The 23,776-nt window shown below is 39.9% G+C and overlaps 2 protein-coding genes across 2 annotated transcripts; one reads left to right on the forward strand and one right to left on the reverse strand.

Moving 5' to 3' along the window:
• The first annotated feature begins 295 nt into the window (after positions 1-295).
• On the forward strand, positions 296-18,677 carry LOC117292831 (N-terminal kinase-like protein). Its single transcript, XM_033774998.1, has 17 exons — positions 296-457; positions 1,430-1,570; positions 2,311-2,421; positions 2,797-3,023; positions 4,393-4,483; positions 5,650-5,805; positions 6,707-6,865; positions 7,988-8,095; positions 9,118-9,231; positions 9,860-10,015; positions 10,771-11,035; positions 11,815-11,964; positions 12,892-13,079; positions 13,532-14,056; positions 16,150-16,308; positions 16,689-16,866; positions 17,822-18,677. The coding sequence occupies exons 1-17, from the start codon at positions 347-349 to the stop codon at positions 17,953-17,955; spliced, it is 2,973 nt and encodes a 990-aa protein (XP_033630889.1). The 5' UTR covers positions 296-346; the 3' UTR covers positions 17,956-18,677.
• A 2,325-nt stretch (positions 18,678-21,002) lies between these two features.
• Positions 21,003-23,698, reverse strand: LOC117292583. The gene is made up of 4 exons (XM_033774694.1): positions 23,254-23,698; positions 22,632-22,773; positions 21,550-21,663; positions 21,003-21,179 (listed from the first exon to the last, which is right to left on the reverse strand). Exons 1-3 carry the CDS (start codon positions 23,407-23,409, stop codon positions 21,572-21,574), a joined length of 390 nt encoding a protein of 129 aa, XP_033630585.1. The 5' UTR covers positions 23,410-23,698; the 3' UTR covers positions 21,003-21,179; positions 21,550-21,571.
• Between the last annotated feature and the right edge of the window lie 78 nt (positions 23,699-23,776).

Raw genomic sequence — 23,776 nt, forward strand, 5'->3', positions numbered from 1 at the left:
GCCGAAGTCGCCGTTTCGGACACGGCCTAATTTTCAACTCTGACCTTTCAATCCAGACTCAGCCAACACTTCGTCTTAACAAACTATACGATTTGAAACAAACAAAATATTTTTAATGTTTTTTGTGCGTACAAATAATTGAAAATATACAAAAAATATTTAAATGACTTTTGTGAAGTATACAGTCTAAAACCTTATATTTTTACACAATTCTTATTTTAAGTTTTTTTTAAACCATACGGGTTTTTTCTGCTGAGAAATAGCGCCCTCTATGAATAAGTTATTACACGTCGACCGCCGTCGTCGGCTGAATTTTGTCTGAATAATATCAAATTTATTTAGAAAAATGTGGCTCTTTTCAAGAGATCCCACAAGTAGCTTTCCCTATGAGATTGGCGAAAAGGTTGAAGGTCTAGAAGAAAAGTCTGTTTGGAATCTGCACAACGGAAAGAAAAAGGTGAGCCAACTTTTTGACCCACAAAAAAATAATGAAATGAACAAAAAAAATAAAAAATAAACTTTTTGTTTACCCTACCACCACTTTTTGTCTTGGTCACAAATTTTTACAAAAAGGAAAGGAATATCTTATGACTCTTATGATGTAGATTGTAGGTAAAAGAATGAACAACCTGTTGCGAGGCAGGATATGGAAACTTTTCCAGTGGATGTGTTGACAACAATCCATTGAATTGATTTAAGAGGGCGCTGTGGGTCATTTTGATTTGTTGGTGTATTGCAAATACTTGGTAAGCGTTATGCGTGGAATGAGGTGCATGCTAGTCTAGCTAGCAATGAAAATTGATTGATCGCTAGCTAGGAATAGGATGCACCTCATTCAACAGTAGCATTTGCGTGTTTGTACCTCATTCAATAGTTAAATAGCATTTGTGTGTTTGCAAAAAAAGGTGTAAATTGTTAATGTGAAAGTTATTGGCAAGTATTGGGATGATGACCTACGGATGTCCAGAGAGAAGAAGTACGTTAGTGTAATTTTTGTACGCGTTTATTTTTTGCAATTTTCAAATCGTCACATCTGGACACAGTCATCAATTGGTATAGCCCTGTCATGTGTCAGAGTAATTCCACAAATATAAGGAATAGAATGAAGTACGTTGGAGTAGTGTAGTACTCAAGGATTTTTCTAAGTGGTTGAAGTTTGCAATAAAAGTAGTACGCATTTTGCGACCTTTGAAAACTTTGCGTTTTAGACATGTATCGAAGGTGGGGGGTAATGGCGACTGTGATGAGACCGACGTTTAAAGAGAGCCATTAACAGCTCAACAAGATGTGCGAGAGTAGAGTAGAGGAAGTTCACTCACACAGGAGGGCGCTTTTTAAAAAGTCTGTTATAGCAAACTTTTACAAAGTCACCCCTCAAACACAAAAAAAAATTATTTATTTTTTAAACATTTTGTGATTTTTATTAAAGGCAGATGGGCAGCCAGTGTCTGTGTTCGTCTTCAATGCAAAAGGGTGCTCGAGTGAAGTATTGGAACGGGCCAAGACGGCACACAAACGACTGAAGACATTAAGACATCCAAACTTCCTTCTGTACCTTGATGGCTTAGAGGCAAGTTCCATTTCCCTCCTTATTAAAGGCACTGGACACTAAAGGCCGAGTCACACTGCAGCGATACCAAAAACGATAACGATCACGATGCAAAGAGAACAAATTCTATTGGTTGAATTGCTCCGCGCAGAATACGCCCACACTTTTTCAACCAATCAAGGGCGTTAATTTTTAATGTTTTCGTTCTCGTATCGGGCCTGTGTGACCGGGCCATAATGGTAGTTATTAATTGTTAGTAAAAGACTTACTTGGTAATGACCATTGGGGAGCTGTTGATAGGCATAATATAAAACATTGTGAGAAACAGCTCCCTCTGAAGTGATAGTTTTTGAGAAATTTCTCACTCAAATTTTAAAAGACTTCAGGTCTGAAGCCTTTTTGAGGCATCTGAAAAATGGTGTTTTTTCTTTCATTGTTCTCTTGCATTTGATGACCAAGGCTCTCAAAATTGTCACAGAGTTATTTGTGCATGTTGAGATACACCAAGTGAGAATACTGGTCTTGTATGGGCCTGGCTGGTAGAGCAGAATGCACTCTTTCCAATTGTTTTATGAAGCAATAATGGTTAGGAGCCTTGGTCAAGGGAACAAATGTTGTGACCAGGATTCGAACCCACACTCTAAAGCTACCAACACCAGCGCTTGGGTCCGATGAACTAGACAGTTTGGCCACGACACGAAAGTGATAATGTTCCTTTTTCTTCTGTTGTGTTAATAGTTCATGTGCCCATTTATTTCCAGACAGACAGTGTCATCTACGCAGTAACAGAACAAGTAACTCCTCTACAGACGTACTTAACCAGCTCATCACCGAATGATCTGGGGATCTCCTGGGGCCTGCATCAAGTTGTGGTGAGTGTTTCAACAAACCTAGTGTCTAGTTTGCAAGACACTGCTCCAGAATTGCCAAGGTTGTGGGTCCGTATCCCACCCGAGATATGTATTCTTGTGAGGGGTTGGCAATTTTGTGTAATTTTGTGCAACACACACAAGCGTGTAACGTCTGCAACTGTAGAACTACTATTGTCCCTCTTGTGTTTATACTCTTAACTGTTTTTGTTGTTGCAACAGCCCCCTTTGGTTTTGTACACCTTTATGTGGACCTTTCCCCAACTGTGGACCCTATGGACCTCTTTTGTTGTACATATCGGTCCTTTGGTCTGAATGTGTATACCTAATCACACATAAGAGGATTAAAATGTTTGTAAAACATCTTTCGACTTAAAGAAAGGACTGAGTTTCCTCCACAACGACTGCAAACTCAAACACAACAACGTCAACATGAGCTCAGTGTTTGTCAGCAAGGCCGGGGAGTGGAAGGTTGGGGGTGCGGCTTACGTCGGTCCGGCAGAGGGGGACGGGAGTGAGCCGCCCAACAAAGGAATGCAGTCTCTTGAGAAGTACAACCCCCCGGAAATGACTGATGCACGGACCAGGAAGAAAACGCACACATGGTGAGGAGGTTTATGTCGTACAGTCATTGAATAAAATTGTGATTTTAGGGGTTGAACAAAGAATTGACTAGAGTGGGATTCGAACCAATGACCTCCGGATTAACGTGCCGGCACTCTACCAACTGAGCTATCTAGCCCTATATTGGCGGTGTCCCTATTTTGTCAATATCTTTGTTCGGGGGTGCCAGTCAGAAGCCATACAACCGTTAACTGCTGTGTAGCCAGGGATCACACCCAAATTACGATACAACCTGGGAAGCGGCAGCCAGGGGATCACCTTAAAGGGAAGCGACATTTTGTTTCAGATATCAATATAAACCACAAGGGAAACTGACTGGGTAAAATTGAAATGATTTTTGGGGTTGAACTAAGAATTGACTAGAGTGGGATTCGAACCAACGACCTCCGGAATCGGGAGGTCATGGGTGAATAAAATTGATGAATAAAATTGTCATAGTTATCAATGGGGCTTTGGGGGGCAGAAGACTGATCGGCGATGAGAAAGAAAAAGAAAAATTTCCATCGTCACTGACCTAGATCACTACTCCCTGGGCCGAAGGTAGAAAATCGTCAGGTAGCTTATAGAGGATCGTTATTAACTTAACTACCGTGGGGTGAGTTCTTATTTGGTCTCAACGTTTCGACTACATAGCTTGTTCTAGTCATCGACAGGAGATTGTGTATTGTATGGAATGTATTTACTGTATGACCAAGTCATATGGTGAACGTAGCTTTTGCTCACACTGCCTCAACTTTATTGAACAATCTCCCAGAACATTAAAAAAAATATTGATTCCATTGTGAAGTTTAAAGTTGCTCTAAAGAAGCACTTATTTAACATTTAATTATGCATTTTTAGTTGATACCCTGTACATCTTGTATTTGTATTCTGTTTTTTCTCTAGAGTGCATAGGGACATGTTTAATCACTATGTGTTATGCGCTATTGGGGTGTCATGGCCGAGCGGATTAGAGGACCGAACTCAAGCTCTGGTATTTCTGATCAGCAGAGTGGGGGTTCGAATCCCAGTCGTGACACTTGTCCTTGAGCAAGACACTAAACCATAAGCTTCTCTCCACCCAGGGGTAAATGGGTACCTGTCAGGGCAGAGTTGTTTCTTGTGATTGATTAGCTTAGTGCGCTACATATTTGTCGGCACAGGCTGTATACTCCCCAAGGAGTTGAGATGGTTTAAGGAATGATTTAAGGCCCAGTGACCAGGAGTAATAATGTTGAAGCGCCATCATCGTCACTAAGTGACACACCTGAGTGCTATATAAGAAGCCACTATTATTATTATTATTATTATTATTATTATTATTATTATAATTAAATTTTTTAAATTATTATTATTCTTATTATTGAATAGGTCAGCCGATATGTGGGGTCTCGGATGCCTCATCTGGGAGGTCTACAACGGACCTCTGCCAAGAACTTCATCTCTGAAATCATTAGGAAAGGTAAGCATAAGGGAGCCATCTCAGCGGAGTGATATTATTTGTCACAGAATTAGAACTTTTATTTCCAGTAATCAACAAGCTTTGCACCTATAAGAGATGTTAAATTTGCAACAGGGATAAAGAATATTAATTTTGGTTTTTTACCCATACACCGATGTGTGTTAGCACTGTATACTCAGTACTTTCCCGAGTCCTGTGAAAAAATAACACAGGCATGTTACTCTTGTGGAATTCGAACCCACGACCCTTGAAACTCTAGAGCAGTGTCTTACCAACTAGACTACCGAGGTTGCCTGGCAGCTAGAGGCAGTTTGAATCCTAGTTTTGGCAGCAGGTACCGCAACGATATAAGAGATGTTAAATTTGCATAGGGGATAAAGAATACTAGTTTTGGTTTTTACCCATACACCGATGTGTGTTAGCACTGTATACTTAGTACTTAGTTTTTCACAGGACTTGGGAAAGTACCGAGTATACAGTGCTAATACACACAATTAATAAGCTTTGCACCATTTCACAAAGCATTGAATTTGGGAGTTAGATTTAAATAACGTCTGGTACAATGACTTGCTTTTAGTCACAACTTACTGCTGACTTGAATTCCTCAGACTATAGAGACAGTTGTTACATGTATGTCCAAACGGTTCGAGGCAAGCTTTTGTAAAAAAAAACCTCCAAATGAGCAAACCCTGTGCCATACGCATTCATTCAGAATTGTGTATCCATGGGTGTTCACTGTCTCTTACGTAACAACGCAAAAGTTTGTCTCGAATCATGTGACATACATGTAGCAACTGACTCTATAGACAGGGCCCAATTTCATAGAGCTGCTAAGCACACAAATTTGCTAAGCATAAAATATCTTCCTTAATAAAAACAGGATTGCCAACCAAATTTCTGTGTGATTTTCAGGATAAGCAGACAACAGCTGAATACCAGTAACAAGCAATATGCAACAAATGGAAATTCGGTTGGTAATCCTGTTTTTATCAAGGAAGAAATTTCATGCTAAGCAACTTTTTGTGCTTAGCAGCTCTATGAAATTGGGCCCTGATGAGTTCAAATTTAAGTGGTAACTTACATAACAAGCACGTCATTGTAACAGACAATATACAAATCTAACACGCAAATGGCTTATTGTGGCGTTTGATTGTCTTCATAAACAGATTCCCAAGCCCTTGGTGGCAAACTACTGTGAGTTGGTCGGAGCCAACCCCCTCTCCAGACCCAACCCGGCTAGGTTCATCGAGACATGCCGGAACAGTGGCGGCTTCCTCCACAATAGCTTTGTGGACACTAACATGTTTCTAGAGGAGATTCAGGTCAGTTCGACTAATTTTTTTTGCATCATTGAATATGAAACCCTGTAGATAGATCATTTTATAATCGCCTCTTGCTACAATGTAGTTATGTATTCTGCAGCCGATTTCACGAAACGCTAGGATCAATCCTATCTCGAGTTATGAACAGTAACCAGTCCTAACTTAAGACGAGTTCAATGCGTCCTACGTATTTTGATACGGAACGGAACCCATCCTAAAGTCCTAAGATTGATCCTAAGTTTTGGTAAAATCGACGGCTGGTTGGCTGAAATACAGTCACATGTGTCTAAAAGGTTTGGGTACTTTTTTGTAGCACAAAATACAATCTCCACAGATTTAGATTAAACTTACACGGTTTGAAGAAAGTGATGATAGGAAGCTTCCCTTAAAATATTATTTGCTGAGGTGCTGTAGTTTGTGAGAAATGAGTAAAACAATGTCACCAAAACTAAATTTTCATCTCAGTGAGACGAAAATTATTTTATCATGTACAATGTATTACAGTTACTGGTATTAAATACCAATACTGAAATACACTTGTACATGCTATCTCACTAAGATGAACATTTATTTTTGTGACAGGTCCCTCTTTTGGTCACTCACAGTCCCTCTGGGGCGATAGATGTGATCTAGTGACCTCATTCCATTTGCTGCAAAGTTTCCATAATAATGGGGATTTTAAAATTTGTTTATCATAAGCATTGAAGGATTGATTTATTTTCAGGGAAATATCTGCAGAATCAGAGAGAATCGGCAGCTCTATATTTAGCCCAGTGGCCGGGATAATAATGTTCATGCGCCACAAGCCTAAGCGTTGATGAACACTTTATATTGTACACATAATTTTTGTATTGTACACATAATTTTTATATTGTACACATAATGTATTATTCTACAACAGATTAAAGAACAATTAGAGAAGAATAAATTCTTTGCGAGCCTCAGCACATCAATCGACGACTTCCCTCAGGAGTTCTGTCGATATCGAATCCTTCCTCTCCTCCTGCAAGCCTTTGAGTTCGGAGGGGCAGGCTCCGCTGTGCTGACACCCCTACTCAAGGTGAGATCCTGAATCAAGATAATAATAAAAACCAAATTTATATTTGTAGGATTTGAAACTTTGCATGGTGGAAATACGATATGGAAAGGTTTGTGGTTACACCATGTAATGACTATCTCTAAATGAGTTGGGTTGGTTCTGAAAAGAACTGGGCCCAATTTCATAGAGCTGCTAAGCACAAAAAATTGCTTAGCATGAAATTTCTTCCTTGTTTAAAACAGGATTACCAACCACCACGTTGATTTCAGTATAAGCAAACGGCAGCTGAATACCAGTAACAAGCAATATGCAACAAATGGAAATTTGGTTGGTAATCATAATTTTATCGAGTAAGAAATTTCATACTAAGCAAATTTTTGTGCTTAGCAGCTCTATGAAATTGGGCCCTGTTGATTCCACTTCGACGTTTCGATCAGTATGCTCTGATCGTCTTCTGGAGGAAGCTGGACTCATGCAGCATCAGAGTCCAGCTTCCTCAGGATCAGAGCATACTCATCGAAGTGTGGAGTTGAAACCGGCGGTTATTTTCAGAATCACCCCAACTCATTTAGAGATAGTCATTACATGGTGTTACCGCAAACCTTTCCATATCAAATTTATATAGCGCTTGTTCCTAAGGTTGCAAAGCGCTCATGGGGGCATGGTTGGCTTGTGCGTAAAGCGCTCACCTCTCACCCAGGTTACCCTGGTTCGATACCCGGCCAGGGGCATACGTTGAGTTGAGTTGTGCGCTGGTTCTCTGCTGTGCTGAGAGGGTTTTCCAGACCAACCGGTTTTCCTCCCTCGGGAAAGATCAAACACTTTCGATCTATGGCTGTGCTCCGTGGTCATAATGGGTTGATGTGGCTGGCTGCCATAATTTCTTCTCTCCACCCAGGAGTACAAATGGGTAAAGGCAAGAGCTGGGAAGTAACATTTGTATACCTTTGCTACTGGTGCCCCACTCATTTCTTGCTCAGCAAAAGTATTTGGTCGACAGCATTTTCTGCTAAACAGTTTTATGAATGGGGCCCTGCTTTAGAATGTGGAAGATATTGCATTTAAATCCCTCCCCAGCTGCGAAAGTTACCCATAACATTGAGGCAGGGCATTGAGGTCAGTTCGTCTTCTTTTTATTCTCAGCTTGGTAAGCTTCTTGAAGATGATGAATATCAGAAGAGGATAGTGCCGTGTGTCGTGAAGATGTTCTCGTCAACGGACAGAGCAACAAGAGTCAAACTTCTTCAACAGGTAACTTGTCCAATGATTTAAAGCTTTTGCCTGGTTTGTTGTAACACCATGTATTTAAAGCACTCCAGGGGGGCAGGTACAAAAAGAATCACACGCCGTCAGCATGGGTACTACTTTCAGGCCTATAGTCTAGTGTGAATTTCTAGCCCTATTGTAATTTTGAGGTTTGTCCGTTTTTAAGATCAACAAGAATTAAAGTTCATTCTTTATTTACTACTTATTATTCTGTGCATTATATTTTTTGCATTATTTTGAATTGTATTATTACTGATGGAAAAATTGTAAAAATAAAAAAATAAAAATTTAAAGTGCACCTGTAGTACTTTGAGATGCATTCCTGTTCATTGATAAAGTGCTATTATAAGAACTGAATTTTAGTGTGCACAGCCACAATCATGGATACATGTTTTTTGTTTTTGATTTTATGAAAAACAGTTTGAGACCACTGATGTAGCAGTTTGTCTCAATGCTTTATTCATCACTTAACAATCGCATGATGAAGTTCTTGAGTTTGTCGAATACAAGATCTACAAAGAGTTTACTGTATACTTATCGGTTGTTCAATTGGTGTTTTTGGATACTATTGGTAATTACTCAAAATCATTTTTAGCTTAAAAACTTACTTGGTAACAAGCAATGGAGAGCTGTTGATAGTAAAAAACATTGTGAGAAACGACTCCCTGTGAAGTAACGTAGTTTTCAAGAAAGAAGTAATTTTCCACGAATTTGATTTCAAGACCTCAGAATCAGATTCTCAGAATTAGATTCTGAGGTCTCGAAATCAAGCATCTGAAAGCACACAACTTCGTGTGACAAGGGTGTTTTTTCTTTCATTATTACTCACAATTTCGACAACCAATTGAGCTCAAATCTTCACAGGTTTGTTATTTTATGCATATGTTGGGATACACCAAGTGAGAAGACTGGTCTTTGACAATTACCAATAGTGTCCAGAGTCTTTAACAAAATGTATACCCATGATTGTGGGTAAGCACTTATTATTTTTGTCGATTGCTTTGTAGATGGAATATTTCGTTGAGCATCTCCAACCACCAGTCGTCAACGACCAGATCTTCCCCCATATCTGCCACGGTTTCAACGACACGAATCCCATCATCCGAGAACAAACTGTCAAGGTAAGTCGGACTTTGGAGCAGAGGTTAAAGTACTTTTAGTTGAACATAGTTTATGGCTATAAACGTGATTTCAAATTGTGTGATTGGTAATTTTTTTCTTTAATTGCTACATGTAAGCTTGCGTGCCATGCCTATGTTTAAATACTTCTTTGATCCTGTCTGAAACGGCAACTTCGGCAAGAGCTTCGGCGCGCACCTGCCTATTCTTCAACACTGGCAGACACGCTTATCTAGCCGTAGCTGTAGCCGAAGACGTCGTTTCGGACACGGCCTCCCTGTGTTTATATCACACATTTAATCATGGCAAAGTGATGCCCTTTCGACCGAGCAGAATAGATAAACTGTCCCTGGTAATTATGAATTTTAATTTGTTATGATTGAGCTCTTTTACAGGCACTGGTCACGTTTGGTAAGAGTCACAGTCTTTTATTATTTGTGTGAGAATTTACCTCTTCCTCAAAAACCAGAGGGAGCTGTTTCTCACAATGTTTTGTACTCATCAACAGCTCTCCGTGCTCGTTACCAAGTAAGTTTTTAGGGTAACAGTTATTGTGAGTAATCACCAACTGTGTCCAGTGCCTTTAATGCAATGATTTATATTTAACCATGTTGGTGTTCCACTTTGAAGGCGATGCTTCTAATGGCCCCGAAGCTGAACGACAAGAACCTGAACACAGAACTCCTCAAGCATTTTGCCAAGACACAGGCCAAGGATGACCAGGGAGGGATTCGAACCAACACCACCATCTGTTTGGGGAAGATTGCGTGTTACCTCAATCCAGCTGTAAGTATCATGTCAGACCTCTTTGCATATAAAAATGGTAAAATGGTAAAGTGTCTGCTTAACATGCATAATAACACAAGTGTCAGATCAGACCAGGTTTTGAACTTACACTGTGCTGAACAGAAACACCAAAGCTTGAGCCTGGTGCTCTTAGCAGCTCATCCACACATTTTTACGGTGTTGTTTTGGTCACACAGACAATATAAAACAAAACAATTAAGACAAAACTTTAATAGACAGATTTCTTTGGGGCACACAGCCTATAGATTGGGAAGATAAACGTGTCTTTAATGTAATATGTGTTAAGTTTGCATCAGGGATAAAGAATATTATTTTGTTTGTTTACCCATACACAAGACTCTGGATAGTACTGAGTATACAGTGCTAAACACACATCGGTGTATGGGTAAAAACCAAATAATATTCATTAATATTAATATTAATATATTGATATTAATATTCATTATCCCCGATGCAAACTTAACATCTATATATAACGTTGTGGTGCCCGCTGCCAAAACATAGGATTCAAACTGCCTCTAGCTACTGGGCAATCTCGGTAGTCTAGTTGGTAAGACGTCACTGCTCTAGAATCGTGGGTTCGAATCCCACCTGAGTAATATGCCAGTGATATTTTTTTCACAGGACTTGGGAGAGTACTGAGTATACAGTGCTAACACACATCAGTGTAATTATGGATAAACAACCAAAATTAATATGTCTATAATGCATTTGTTTTCCTCTTTGGTATACAGACAAGGCAAAAGGTCCTCTCCTCTGCGTTCGTGCGCGCCATGAAGGATCCCTTCCCACCAGCGCGGACGGCAGGCGTCATGTCCATGTTAGCAACTCAGAACTACTACTCCTTGAGGGACACAGCATTCAAAGTACTCCCCACCCTCTGCACCCTGACTGTCGACCCCGATAAAGGGGTCCGGGATCAGACCTTCAAGGCTATTGGGGTGTTTCTACAGAGGCTCCAGACCGTTTCTGACCACCCTGAGACTGCTGCTGAAATAGGTGAGTTGTATAACGATCTGAAAAATTGTATACAAAATGAATTCGGTTCACACCCTTATAGTATAGTTTACCTGGTTGGTTCTTTTTACAGCTATTAACCCCTTTAGTGCACAGATAAAAAAATAATAAATTGCTCCCACCATACGAAAGCTCAATAATCACTCTAAACAACCACATGAGGGCGGTATATTGGGGTTGTAGTCTCAATACGACCATTTCTAAAAGTCCAATTTGACGTGTTTTAGGTGGTCGTTAGGGACCGCCTCGGCACCAAATGGCTGATGCATTTAATTATGTTTTTATTCGAACATGATTTAATTTCTCACTCGGATTTGTTTCAGTCATTGTATTTTACTTATAGCATGGCTCGAATTTGTTGGAAAAAAGAATACACTAGTGATACTATGTTATAGTAGGAACGGGGCAGAGTACATTTAAGTGAAATGGAGGCGATCGATGGAAAGCCTTCGCTAGATTTGGGAATGCCATACAAGACAGACAACGGACACAAAAGACAAAAACATTTGCAGACAGACGGACATGACAAGGGGGCAAAGAACACTGTTAAAAATAGCTGCAAGAATCTATATAGAAAGGTTTGCGGTAACACCATGTAGTGACTATCTCTAATGAGTTGGGGTGGTTCTGAAAAGAGCCCAATGGTTTCAACTTGACATTTCGATCAGTATGCTCTGATCGTCTTCTGGAGAAAATACAAGAATTTACATAAATAGATAAGAAATGCTAACAATAACGAGCTTAACTATTATTTTTGACAGAGGCTGAAGTGAACGCAGCAGCGAGTACACCACAGGGGGCAAGTACAAGCTGGACAGGCTGGGCTGTTACCTCACTAACGTCCAGGTTCTATCGACCAGGTGCTGGGGCAGATAAGACTGCAGCCAAGGCACCTAATGCTTCCACTACAGGTGGGTAACTTCAGAGTATGGAGGGGCTTGTGGTAGTATGCACAGCCTTCAGCTCAGTTTAGTTCAATTCAGTTTATTTCCACTCAATCAGTTTGCTTACACATATATACATGTACGTTACTTTATATACACAATGCGTAATGATTAAGTGGTGGAAGTCTCCTTAAAGCAACAGGATTCACACTGCCTTCTTGCTACCGGGCAACCTCGGTAGTCTAGCTGGTAAGACACTGCTCTAGAATTGCAAGGGTCATGGGTTCCCAGGTCAAAATTCCAGTTGAACCTAGTTAACTGGTGTCAACTGGTTCAACTGGATAGTGACCAAACTCGTCCATTTTCCATATTAACCAACTGGTTTGGAGTAGGTTTAACTGTGTTCAACTAGGTTGAAATTATAAACCAGTTGGTTTCTGTCCATTTTCCATATTAAACCAACTGGTTTTAACTGTGTTTAACTAGTTTATCAACTGGTTTTCAACTAGTTCCAGTTAAACCCAGTTTAACTAGGTTCAACTGGAATTTTGACCTGGGTTGGAATCCCACCTGAGCAGTATACCTGTACTTTTGTTCTCAGAACTCATTATAGACCGTATTGAATAACCCCTTTGCTGCTACGTAAGTCGCCATCTTGTAGGTCAAACCATATGCGCGCGTCTAAACGCGTACATCAAAGAAGCATGCAGCACACAGCGTTCCCGGTTTGATTTCTACGGCACAAGCACGCATGCACACACGCACACGCTCCCAGACTCCATCTTGTAGGACAGATATTTGAACGGTAACGTCATATTCAATACGGTCTATACAGTGCTAACATACATCGGTGTATGAGTAAAAACCAAATTCAATATTCTTTATCCCCGATGCAAATTTAATATCTATTATTATTATATAATTATACAATCTGATTTTATTATCTTTCTTCAGCTCCATCGCAACAAACGTCCAGCACAGCAGGGGGAGCCACCCATCCTGCCTCTGCCACACCCCAGGACACAAGGGATGGCGGCACTGAGGACCAGAAGGCAAGGAACTCTGCATCAGATTATGAAGACACAGGGGATGGCGGAGACGGTGAGGGATGGGATGATAACGAAGAGTGGGGAGACATTGATGTAAGTAGGATTCTTTTTCCAAACACTTTTTTTAATAATTTGTATCCAAGTCGCCAGACGCACAAGACCTGGAGGCCACTCCAAGGTGTGCTACAATCAACTATTTTTCCAGGGGCTGTTTCCACCTACTCCTGGGGCTGAAACAGGGTTTCCCCCTTTATGCTGCTCTCAATCTGTGGTGTATATGCTAGCGAATGTGCTTACTAATGGAAAATATTTGACAATTACTCAAACTTCATAACATTCTCCATGTCTTTGTAAGCGTTGGTAACAAATTCGGAATGTTCACAGAGCATTCTCCACCTCCTTACGAAGAGCGATCAATTTATGAAGCGCTTCCTAAATTTCAGCGAATGTTGTGAAGACAGTCATTCTACATCTTTAATAAAAAAGTTTTTTTTCAATGATTGGCTTTGATGAAATGAATCTCTCGTTCATTACAATTTCTACAGAGCTTTTCAACATCCTCGTCGAAGACTGCCGGCTCCCGCGATTCTCACCCGGGGATGTCCTCCAAACAAGACTCAGGCTGGGATGCCGGCAGCTGGGGTGACACGGACGATTTTGCTGATTCTATCCCCTCATCGTCCAGTAAGTTAGCGAGCCAAGCTAAGCCGTCCCAAAGTAGCAGATCAAGCGGAATGAAACTCAGTGCTAAGAAGACAACAGGCTCGGACTGGGATCCGATCGACGACGCTTGGGGGTCCATCAGTGAGACCTCCTCGAGACCAAGTAGGCCATCCTCTGGGGACAGTAAGAGGACTAACAAGAGCTCTCCCAAAAAGGAGAAGGCCAGTGTCAGAACTGAGATGAATCTGGGCGGATGGGATGAGAATGACGATTGGGGTACGATGGACGCTGGCGGGGGAATGTTTGAAGCGAAGGAGGAGCAAGGAGGAGCCGCGGATGATTGGGGAGCTGATGAGGACTGGGGCTCACTAGAGGCTACAGCTCTATCTACTGGGTCCAGATTACAGGTTTGTATTGAAAGCTTATATGTTCTTTGTTTAGCATGAAAACAAAAGAGGAGACTTTTCTGGGGTTTTAAATTTTTAACAAATTTCATCTGGTTACCTTTATCTACTTAGCAATATTTTTCGGTGCTTAGCTTATTTTTTGTGAGGTCGTGTTTGAAGCTTTTCATAATGTTGCAAATAAAAAGGAACTACATGTACATGTATAAATAGTATACTTGCGGGTACAACCATGTGTAAATCGTCAAATGTGGAGACCAAACCGTCTCTTCTCAGAGCCAACACTCATCCAAAAAGAGTTTCTACACATGGTTTTACCCGCAAATTTACTTTTTATAGTTACCTCTCAGATTTTTTGTGCATACCAAATTTTTACAGTTTCATGTTTAAAAAAATAAAATGTAAAACCGTGATGTTATTTTGCACACTTTATATAGGTCTTTTCCATTTCGTGGAAATATTTTGTAGGACTTTTAAAAAGTTAGAGGTACCCTGAGAGTGAGCCCCATTGTGTTAGCAGACAATTTGTCTACCACCTGTATTATTCTGCGCTACGACGAGCACCCATCCCCAACAACTTAGCTCTGCTTGAAGGCGTCTTAGCATGTTGAAGTGTTTGGGAGAGCAAGGACCGTGTCAGGGCCCAGCACTTTCTGCTCAGTGTCCGGGGACTTTCCCCCAAGCTTCCATGAGAAAGAATCTTCTCAGTGTGTTGCTTGGTTTACAGGTCTTCTGGGTCCCTCATAGTCAAAGTCAGCTGGAAAAGACCTATTTAAAGTGTGCGAAATAACCATCTATAAACTCACGGTTTTAACTTTTAGAATAGCTTTTTTTTAAAGGGTGAATAAATTTGTATTTTATCAAGTGCCATTTGATCTTGTGATTTTTTCAAACTGTAAAATATAAATTTTACTTTTTTTCCTTGATGAATTGAGCAGATGATAGGTACTCAGTGTTTCTGCGTATAAATTATGCTAATTTATGTTAATGAGGAGCCTTGAGGAGGGTTTCTCTGACAGATGCGTTAATGCAATTTTGTTCCAGGAATATTTTTAAGGGGATAAAGTCATAGTGCAATAACAATATATGGAAAGCAATTTCATAAGAGAGAGTTACTAAGGACCCTAATTAGCATATAATTAATATTCATAAGCCTCCGCCCGAAATAGTCCTTGTCACATAAGGGTATGTTTATGCGGGAATTGGAGACAACCAACTGCACTACTTCAGTTTCTGTTAAGCAAGGTTTTTCTGTGCTAAGCAGGTTTTCAAGCTTAGAGTCCTTTATGAAATTGAGTGTGCTTTACCTGCTTGTTTCACATATCGAGTGATCTTTTGTGGTGTGTGATGGCCGAGTAGTAAAGCATGTTAAGAGCACTTGACTTGAGCTCTGGTGTTTCTGATCAGCAGTATATGGGTTTAACTCTTGCCATGGCACTTGTGTTCTTAAACCATAATTTCTTTGTCCTGCTGATGTGATATTAAGCCATTTGTCATGTGTACTAGATCGGTAGTGCAAGTAAAAGAACCCAGCCGTCAATTTCACCAAACTCTTCCTAACTTAGGATTAATCTTAGGGCTTAGGACGCCTTGTGTTGCGTATAAAAACACGTAGGAAGCATTGAACCCGTCCTAAGTTAGGACGGTTTTCTCGTCCTAACTCGAGTCAGGATTAATCCTAGAGTTTAGTGAAATTGGCTGCAGAACACTTATCATGAAAGATTAGGAACGAGCGACAATGAGTTTTAACAAGCTAAGATGAGTTACTCGTAATTACCATATTCACATAGCGCGCACCCTTGTTTACAGGTTTCCTCAGGCTTGCGAGCTATTTCACAATCAGAAATATACAAAATTTATAATACTAATAATCTCATATTATTACAATATTCCCTTTTTCACTTTCCAATTGTAGTTTCCATATTCGTCCAATTATGTATTGTACCTTAAATTTGATGCATTTTCCTTTCAGTTGCACTGGAACATTGTTGGGCAAAGATTGTATCATATACACACGCATGTACTCTGTCTTATGTTTTGCTAAAAGTGTTTCCAATTTTAAAGTGCATTATTTATTCTGTGGTTATTTTTTATAGGCCGACAAGTCTCAATCAGCTAGATCTAACCCTCCACCAGGCTGGGGTGATAGCCTGGAGTTCTCTAAAGACTCAAGCCACAAACCAGCCAGTGCCTATAACTGGGGAGAGCCTGAAGCAGGGACGGGCGCAGATTTCTTCAGTGATGCACTAAACAAGGTACTTTTCTATATATTGACCCAGTTCACCTGATGTTATCATCAGAAAATCTTGAAACCGCCATACTGGTGGGCAATGTAACAGTGTGTTATTCAGTGAAGTGCGCTTTTTAGGCGACGCAGCGTTTACACGTAAACCTATTGAACACCAAAATGGTGAGTGTGTCACAGTCGCCGCGTTTGACATGCGTGCAAGGGGTCAATAGAAAGGTTTGCGGTAACACCATGTAATGAAAATCTCTAAATGAGTTGGGGTGGTTCTGAAAAGAACCGTTGGTTTCAACTGTTAATACAACCCAACTCATAGATTTGACTGAGCACCTGACATTAAAATAAGTAGTTATCAAGTGATTTTATCATTATTAATTTTTGTTTTACCAGACATCTCAAAAACAGAAGCCAAGTTCTTCAACTTCACAATCCAAGACGCAGTTTGCATCAACTACAGCAACACAAAAGAAAAAGCCTGCACAGCCTGCCACTGTCGCCTCGGGATGGGAAGGGGATGATGGTTGGGGCGGAGCTGAAGATGAGTGGGGTTCAATTGGCGATAACGCAGGTAACTATTTTTCTACACACTAATGAGGTTTTTGTTTGTGCAGTGGACTTGTGATTTTAACCCTATAAAGACCATAGCGGCCAGAAACCCTATAGAGACCATAGCAGCCAGAAACCCTATAGAGACCATAGCAGCCAGAAACGGCTTTTACCAAAATTCCCATAGCTGCAGCAAACGGCTGCAAGATCTGACCTACTTCCACTCAAACAAAAAGGTCAACTTGAAGGTCACATCTGAATTGAAATTTGTCACCGTTTACATATAGCATCTATGTTTCTGAAACAACTCGATTGTTGGTTTCATATTATTTATGAAAAAAGGAAAATTGAATCCTAAACTTAACAATATTATTTTATTCACCATGTGTGGTCATATGGTTATAGATATGAATGGTCTCTAAATGGTTAAAGGGTTCGTATACATTTGGGTTTTTGAAACCCTTACAAAGTTTTAATCCTATATTTAAAGGCAGTGGACACTATTGGTAATTACTCAAAATAATTATTAGCATAAAACTTTTCTTGGTGACGAGTAATAGGGAGAGGTTGATGGTATAAAACATTGTTAGAAATGGCACCCTCTGAAGTGCCATAGTTTTCGAGAAAGAAGTAATTTTCCATGAATTTGATTTCGAGACCTCAGATTTAGAACTTGAGGTCTCGAAATCAACCATCTAAACGCACACATTTTTGTGTGACAAGAATGTTTTTTTCTTTCATTCATAGCTCGCAAGTTCTATGACCGATTGAGCTCAAATTTTCACAGATTCATTATTTTATGCATATGTTGAGACCCACCAACTGTGAAGGCTAGTCTTTGACAATTACCATTAGTGTCCACTGCCTTTAATGAAACAAATTTACTTTTTAAAGTGTGCAGATACCCTGTTCAAACTGAAATGGGTGGATGTAGTCTTATCTCAAGATGTTGTTTACTGTTTTTGTATATTTTAAAGGGGTGAGCAAAGCAGATGAGGCCAAAAGGAAACGAGAGGAGAGAAGGTTACAACGCGAGAAAGAGATGAAAGAAAAGAGAGCTGCCAAGAAACCAGGCTTGGGTGCCATGAGGTTGGGGGCAAAGAAGGATTGATCCAGCCTTGCCCACCATGAGCAGCATCTGCATCAATGCCTCTAGTGTACTGAAAACAATGCTGGTTTGCTCCCGAGGGCGTTATGATATTCTCCTTCTTCTTCAAGGTATAGTGCAGACTTCATAACGCACTTTGAGGTTGGTGCGCACGCTGTCTTAATTTGTGCGCTGGCAAACAAAATAGATCTCATGTGCAGAATATGATATACTATGGGTACATTCGATTAGCTTCCCCGGGTCGACCCCGATCTGCCCCTAGTACGTTCGAATAGCATTGTCGTCATTCCAGGGGCTCACCCCCATCAGCCCCAAGTGCCCTGCTTTTGGAACAAGTCACTTGGGACTGGCCCATGGTGCACGACATCACCACGAGAGCGCGGCGAGTGATCGTTCAGTTAGCTTTTGTCAGGGGCTCACACGAATGAGCATTGGGGGGTCGACACAGGGAAGCTTATCGAACGCACCCAGTGTAGTGCAAATAAAAAAGTGCCTGTGAGCTAGGTGGATCCTTCCCTCCTCAATGCTACCTTGAATGCATTGAGTGTTGTGAACTCTCCATGATCCTTCTGAAAGGAGTTCCACTCTTTGCTGGTGCTAGGGAAGAAGGAGGAAGAGTACATTTGTGAGCTGCAGTATAGGGGGTCATGTCGTCGATTTCACCAAACTCTTCCTAACTTAGGATTAATCTTAGGCCTTAGGACGAGTTAAATTTCGTTAAGATGCATTGAACCCATCCTAAGTTAGGACGGGTTAATCGTCCTAACTCGAGATAGGATTGATCCTAGCATTTTGTGAAATCAGCTGCAGAAGTGAGAGCCATGACCTCTGGTGTTAGATTTAGCATCCTCCTTTTTTCGTCTGATTTCCTTCTTTTTTTTGCCCTTGGGAAAAATCTGACAAACTGTGATTAAATAGCCTGAATAGTCTATACTAAAGCCTACACCATGTAGACATGTATGTAGGTAATAAATATGTTCATGTAGGTCGGCCCTTGCACTCAATGAAATTTTACTACTTTTTTTCCAACGACTAATATCATGCTTGCAAGGGTGACTACTCTGTGTGCACGCTTCTACAATCCCGTAAAAAATGCTTGGGCCACCCCCGCTCAATGTTGACTGAAACGCAGAAGAAGACAGTGCAACAATGAGAACCAACATTGAAAGGGGGCAGGGGGTGTGGGGGGCCCATTGAGATATGGCACGGATTGTAGCAAACTTGTGTGTGCTTGTATGGTGCTTGTAGGATGCTTAGTAAGTGTGTGTAAAAATGCAACTAATGCAACTAATTTGACGCCATTCCATTTCAAATGAATCATGTTTTTACACGGTCACTCTAAACTACAGTTAGATATATCACAAGGTCAAAGAAGAATGAGAGGGGACCAGTTGCTCTTTGACTTGATGCCTCTTTTGCGCAGTACTTGAATGTGCGAATGGAGTGGATCGGCCACATGCCTACATGTAATTAAGATTTGCTACATGTGGATTATAGCACATTGGTTAAACAGACAATATCTGCCAACGAATATCAACCCCCCCCCCTACCACGACCCTCAAAAAAAAAATAATAATGATAAATAGATAAATGATACAAATACTTTGTTCTAATGCAAAGCCAATTTTACATGATCATTTCGACAATAAGTTAATCTAAAGTCAGTATCAATGTTAAAAAGAATAAGGATTTTTAAATGTTTTTTTATGAATTTTAAAATCACTTTCCATCTGGTGTCATACCCCTTAAAAGAACATTTTCTTTAAAAAATTTAGGCTGTTAATACGTATGATGTACCTTCCCTTTAACCCTTTGGTGCACAGATTAATTTTATTGTAAAAAAAAATAATTCATCCATGTTTTTCTCGAAATTTTATTAGTGCCCCCTGTTGAACCTCACATCAAACGAAAGCTCAATAATGGGAGACTTTCCAACCCTAGGTGGCAGCAGACCTACCGGGTAAATTTCCATTGTTTACATAGTTATGAGCATGTGCACATTACCGAGAACAATGGATTTTACCTGGTAAGTCTGCTGCCACCAAGAGTCCTGAAAGTCTCCCATTGCTCTCAACAACCGAATGAGAGCGGTAGCTTATATATAGGTGTTGTAGTTTTTAAATTTAAGTTATGACCGTTTATCAAAGTCCAATTCGAACGCGTTTTTGTGGTCTCTAGCGACTGGCTTGTGCACCAAAGAGTTAATGCCATTTTCACTTACAAAAATGTGATGCCACTTCAGTGGCAAACTCTTACAGCATTTTTGTTTAGTAATAGTCACAGAGCCTCCATGAAATCTTATCAAACATTTCCTTTGTAAACTTAACAGGACTGCTCACAAGAAATATTATTATAAGTACTATTCAAACATGCTCATTATGTATCCATTTGACTCTATCTGTATATTATACATTGTTATTATGAATTTATTTTTTAAAAACTTAATAGGAGAGACCATATATGTAATTTTAAGCATCTGCAATAATAAACCATCTTGTAATTGACCATTTAAAAGAAAGACTTGGATGTTTTGTGTTTTTGGGTCTAGAAGACGGCTGGAAGATTTGGTTCACATGTCATGCATGCATATCAGGGTTTTTGTCCATAATCTATTTTAGATTCATTCATTACAAAATCAACACCGTTTCTCATATATGGTTTTATTTTTGATTTATTAAATCAAATTAAAAACACAATAGACTCGATTGTATACATAAATAATGACTTAATGAACGAATTGTGCGTTAATAATTATTCTCAAAATAAAAATGTTTTTTGCAAACTAGAGTACAGAAAAGAAAAACCACTGAATTTTAATCAACAGCATTAATCATATATAGGATTTCAGGCATTGCATGGTGAGGTATCAATTTATATTTGTTTTGCGTTAACATCGTGTGTATCTACTTGCCAGGTAGAGTTTGTTCTTAGAGAACTGTCTTTCTTTATTCTACTACCGCAGAGACGTTTTATCGGATGTTTGGGAGACTTCTCAGTTCTGAAAAGAACTGTCCTGCTTTTAACTACTACCTGGGCGAAAGGTATAGAAAATTGGCTGGGACTACTACCTTAGCTTAAATAGGATCGTAATTAACTGCACTACCGCGGAGTCAGTTCTTGAATTGAGACCAAAATAGGATTGATGTCTTGCTTGGTCAGCATTGGTCAGCATACACTCCGGCTGAGACAGTCATCTTGAAGACACTTAGTCTGTGCTCTATGGAGACCTGTAAGAACAGTTAGAGTGAAGCAATTAATGGAACAATTAAAAGAATGGGATAACCCAGCGATGAATGGATCACCAAGCAAGGAATGGAGTAACCCAGCAAGGCATGGAATAACCCAGCATTGAATGCAATAAAGAAAGTCTTCAAGTTTACTGCATTGGAATAAGAATGTTTTCGTTAAAGAAACTGGACACTATTGGTAATTGTCAAAGACCAGTCTTCTCACTTGGTGTATCTCAACATATGCATAAAATAACATACCTGTGAAAATTCGAACTCAATTGGTTGCGAAGTTGCAAGATAATAATGAAAGAAAAAACAATGTCTTGTCAACAATGTTGATTTAACCACTTATGGTTCTAGTTTGTACCTTGGTAAAATAATGATCATCATCACATGGTCTCATAACCTTTCAACTTTGACATAACCTCTGTGACCTCTGACTGGAGTTTAGCCTTCTGGTATTGAAGCTTCATTAGGACATCTAAAACAAAAGAGTATTAAAGATTGTGTTAAAACAAAACAAAAAAGTTGGCTTGAATTCTTACACCTTTTAAAAACCCTGGTATACATCTACTGTTTCTTTGCTAGTAGGGATGCCCAAGTGGGCCGCAGTTTCAGCAATCATATACTTTTGCAAGTGATTTGCTTTATTTCAGAAAAACTTGTTGGTATACAGACTTGACCTTAACTCGTCCTGCACAAGGCAAACTTTTACCAATCTCCTTCATTCAAATTTTTTAAAGATGTTTTCAAGGATGCTTGAAAGAATGTTCTTAAAGATCCCATGAACTGGTGTTTTCATTTAACCTCGGAGAAAGATGTCAAAAACGTTTAACTGGTGTAATAATAAGTAAGAGGTCTAAAGGGCCCATAAGTGGGTTTTCAAAAGCACATAAACAAATGCATAATCTACATCTACTAAATTAAGCTACTTGTTAAAGCCTGTTCAGCATCTCTTCAGTACAGGCAACCCTCACCATCTTGATCTGTATTAACTACCACTTGCATTTACCAAGCAGTAGCCTGAGACTCTGGTCCATCATCATTTCTCACTGACATCACAGCTTTTTTTTTAGCAGAAATATTCTTGAGAAATTTGTACCAAATTTTAGCCTGGAGTTGAACTGGCTGCACGGCATGGATATTGGCTTATTGAGATGTCCCACTACTCCGCTATCAGCAGTCAGATGAAATTGGAAATAAGGGTAAAATTTCATGGCGATGCTTTGGCTGTCAGCTCACTAACAAGATCGACGACATCATAGTCAATTACTTGAATTCAAGTGACCGGTGCAGGACGCCGGCCACAAGCTCTTTAGTGTAAAAAAGTCAGATGCTTTATATATATTCTGCGCTTAAAACACATGATTCTGTGGTCCATCATAAGTTCAGTATTCTACTGTAATTAGTGCCATAAACAATAACAATCATGCTTTTAAAAAAACTCACCATCCAGTGTATCTGGGTTTGCAGCTACCTCCATACACAGTGCATTAGTCCGCTGTTCAGGCTTTTCATACTGCGATCCATCACTCTTCATTGACTTCAGTGTACTACCCCATTTCTCTATCAGTAACTCCGCCTTGACCTCCTGCATTAAAAAACACAATGAATTGAAACACCCAGTTCTAGTTTTACTTTCTGATCATGATGGTTGAGCTTGGTGTGGGGTACTTCTATTCTACTCTAGAAGTAGAACTAGGCTATAATCAAAGTACGTTTACGTTGGTTTACTCAGCAGGATCCAAAAGTTTGGACGTAAAACTAAGGCCAGGGTGGTTGATTGGTAGGAATACAAGTGCGTCCAGAGTCCAGGCTAAAAGGGTATTATAATTAATATAAATTTACCTGAGTGTTTATGTGTGTGACTGTGAGCTCCAAAAAGTTAGTTTAGTAGGCCAACCAACTCAACTTCTACCCAACCCAAACTCATGAACTAAGAACTATGATACAAAGGAGGAAAATTACATTGCCCTTGTTACTATACTTGCATCCTAAGCAGGAATTAGTCCAGCTCGGGGCAATTTTTGAATCATTCCTTCATTCCAACAATACCTGTTAGTTGTCTAACCTTTGCTAATTCTTGAACGTCTTCAGTTAGTTTCCTGGTGTTTGCTTGACGTATTGTCATCTCACATTGCAATTCCGCCTGGTGAAGCATCTCGTCGTGGTAGTGTTTGAGGCATTCATCTTTATCGATACTGTCGCCGTCCTCAGATAGATCCATGCAGATCAGATTCTAATAAACTAAAGGGAGTGCAACAACAACTTCGTTTCGGATGCAGACGACAAAATTGATCAGTCATGTTACTGCAAAAAAGTCGAGAACAGAATTTGGTTATACTGCCCTCAAGAGTTGTTTATCGTATATGTTGAGTGGGCGGGGCTATTTAACCAAAATATTCAGCACGAAACCAAACGAATTCTCAATAATAATTACCAATTACTTTTTGGGATTTGTTTGAAGACTTTGGCAAAAAATGTGTGTTTCCCATAATATTAACCGTGTGCCTACTAGTCACGTGGGGCAATTGGCCTAGACTGGTCCCCTTGTCTTTATCATTCACGAGCCTCGAGGGCAGAGGAGAGACAGG

This window comes from Asterias rubens, chromosome 1 (assembly GCF_902459465.1).
Source record: "Asterias rubens chromosome 1, eAstRub1.3, whole genome shotgun sequence".
Lineage (NCBI taxonomy): Eukaryota > Metazoa > Echinodermata > Asteroidea > Forcipulatida > Asteriidae > Asterias > Asterias rubens.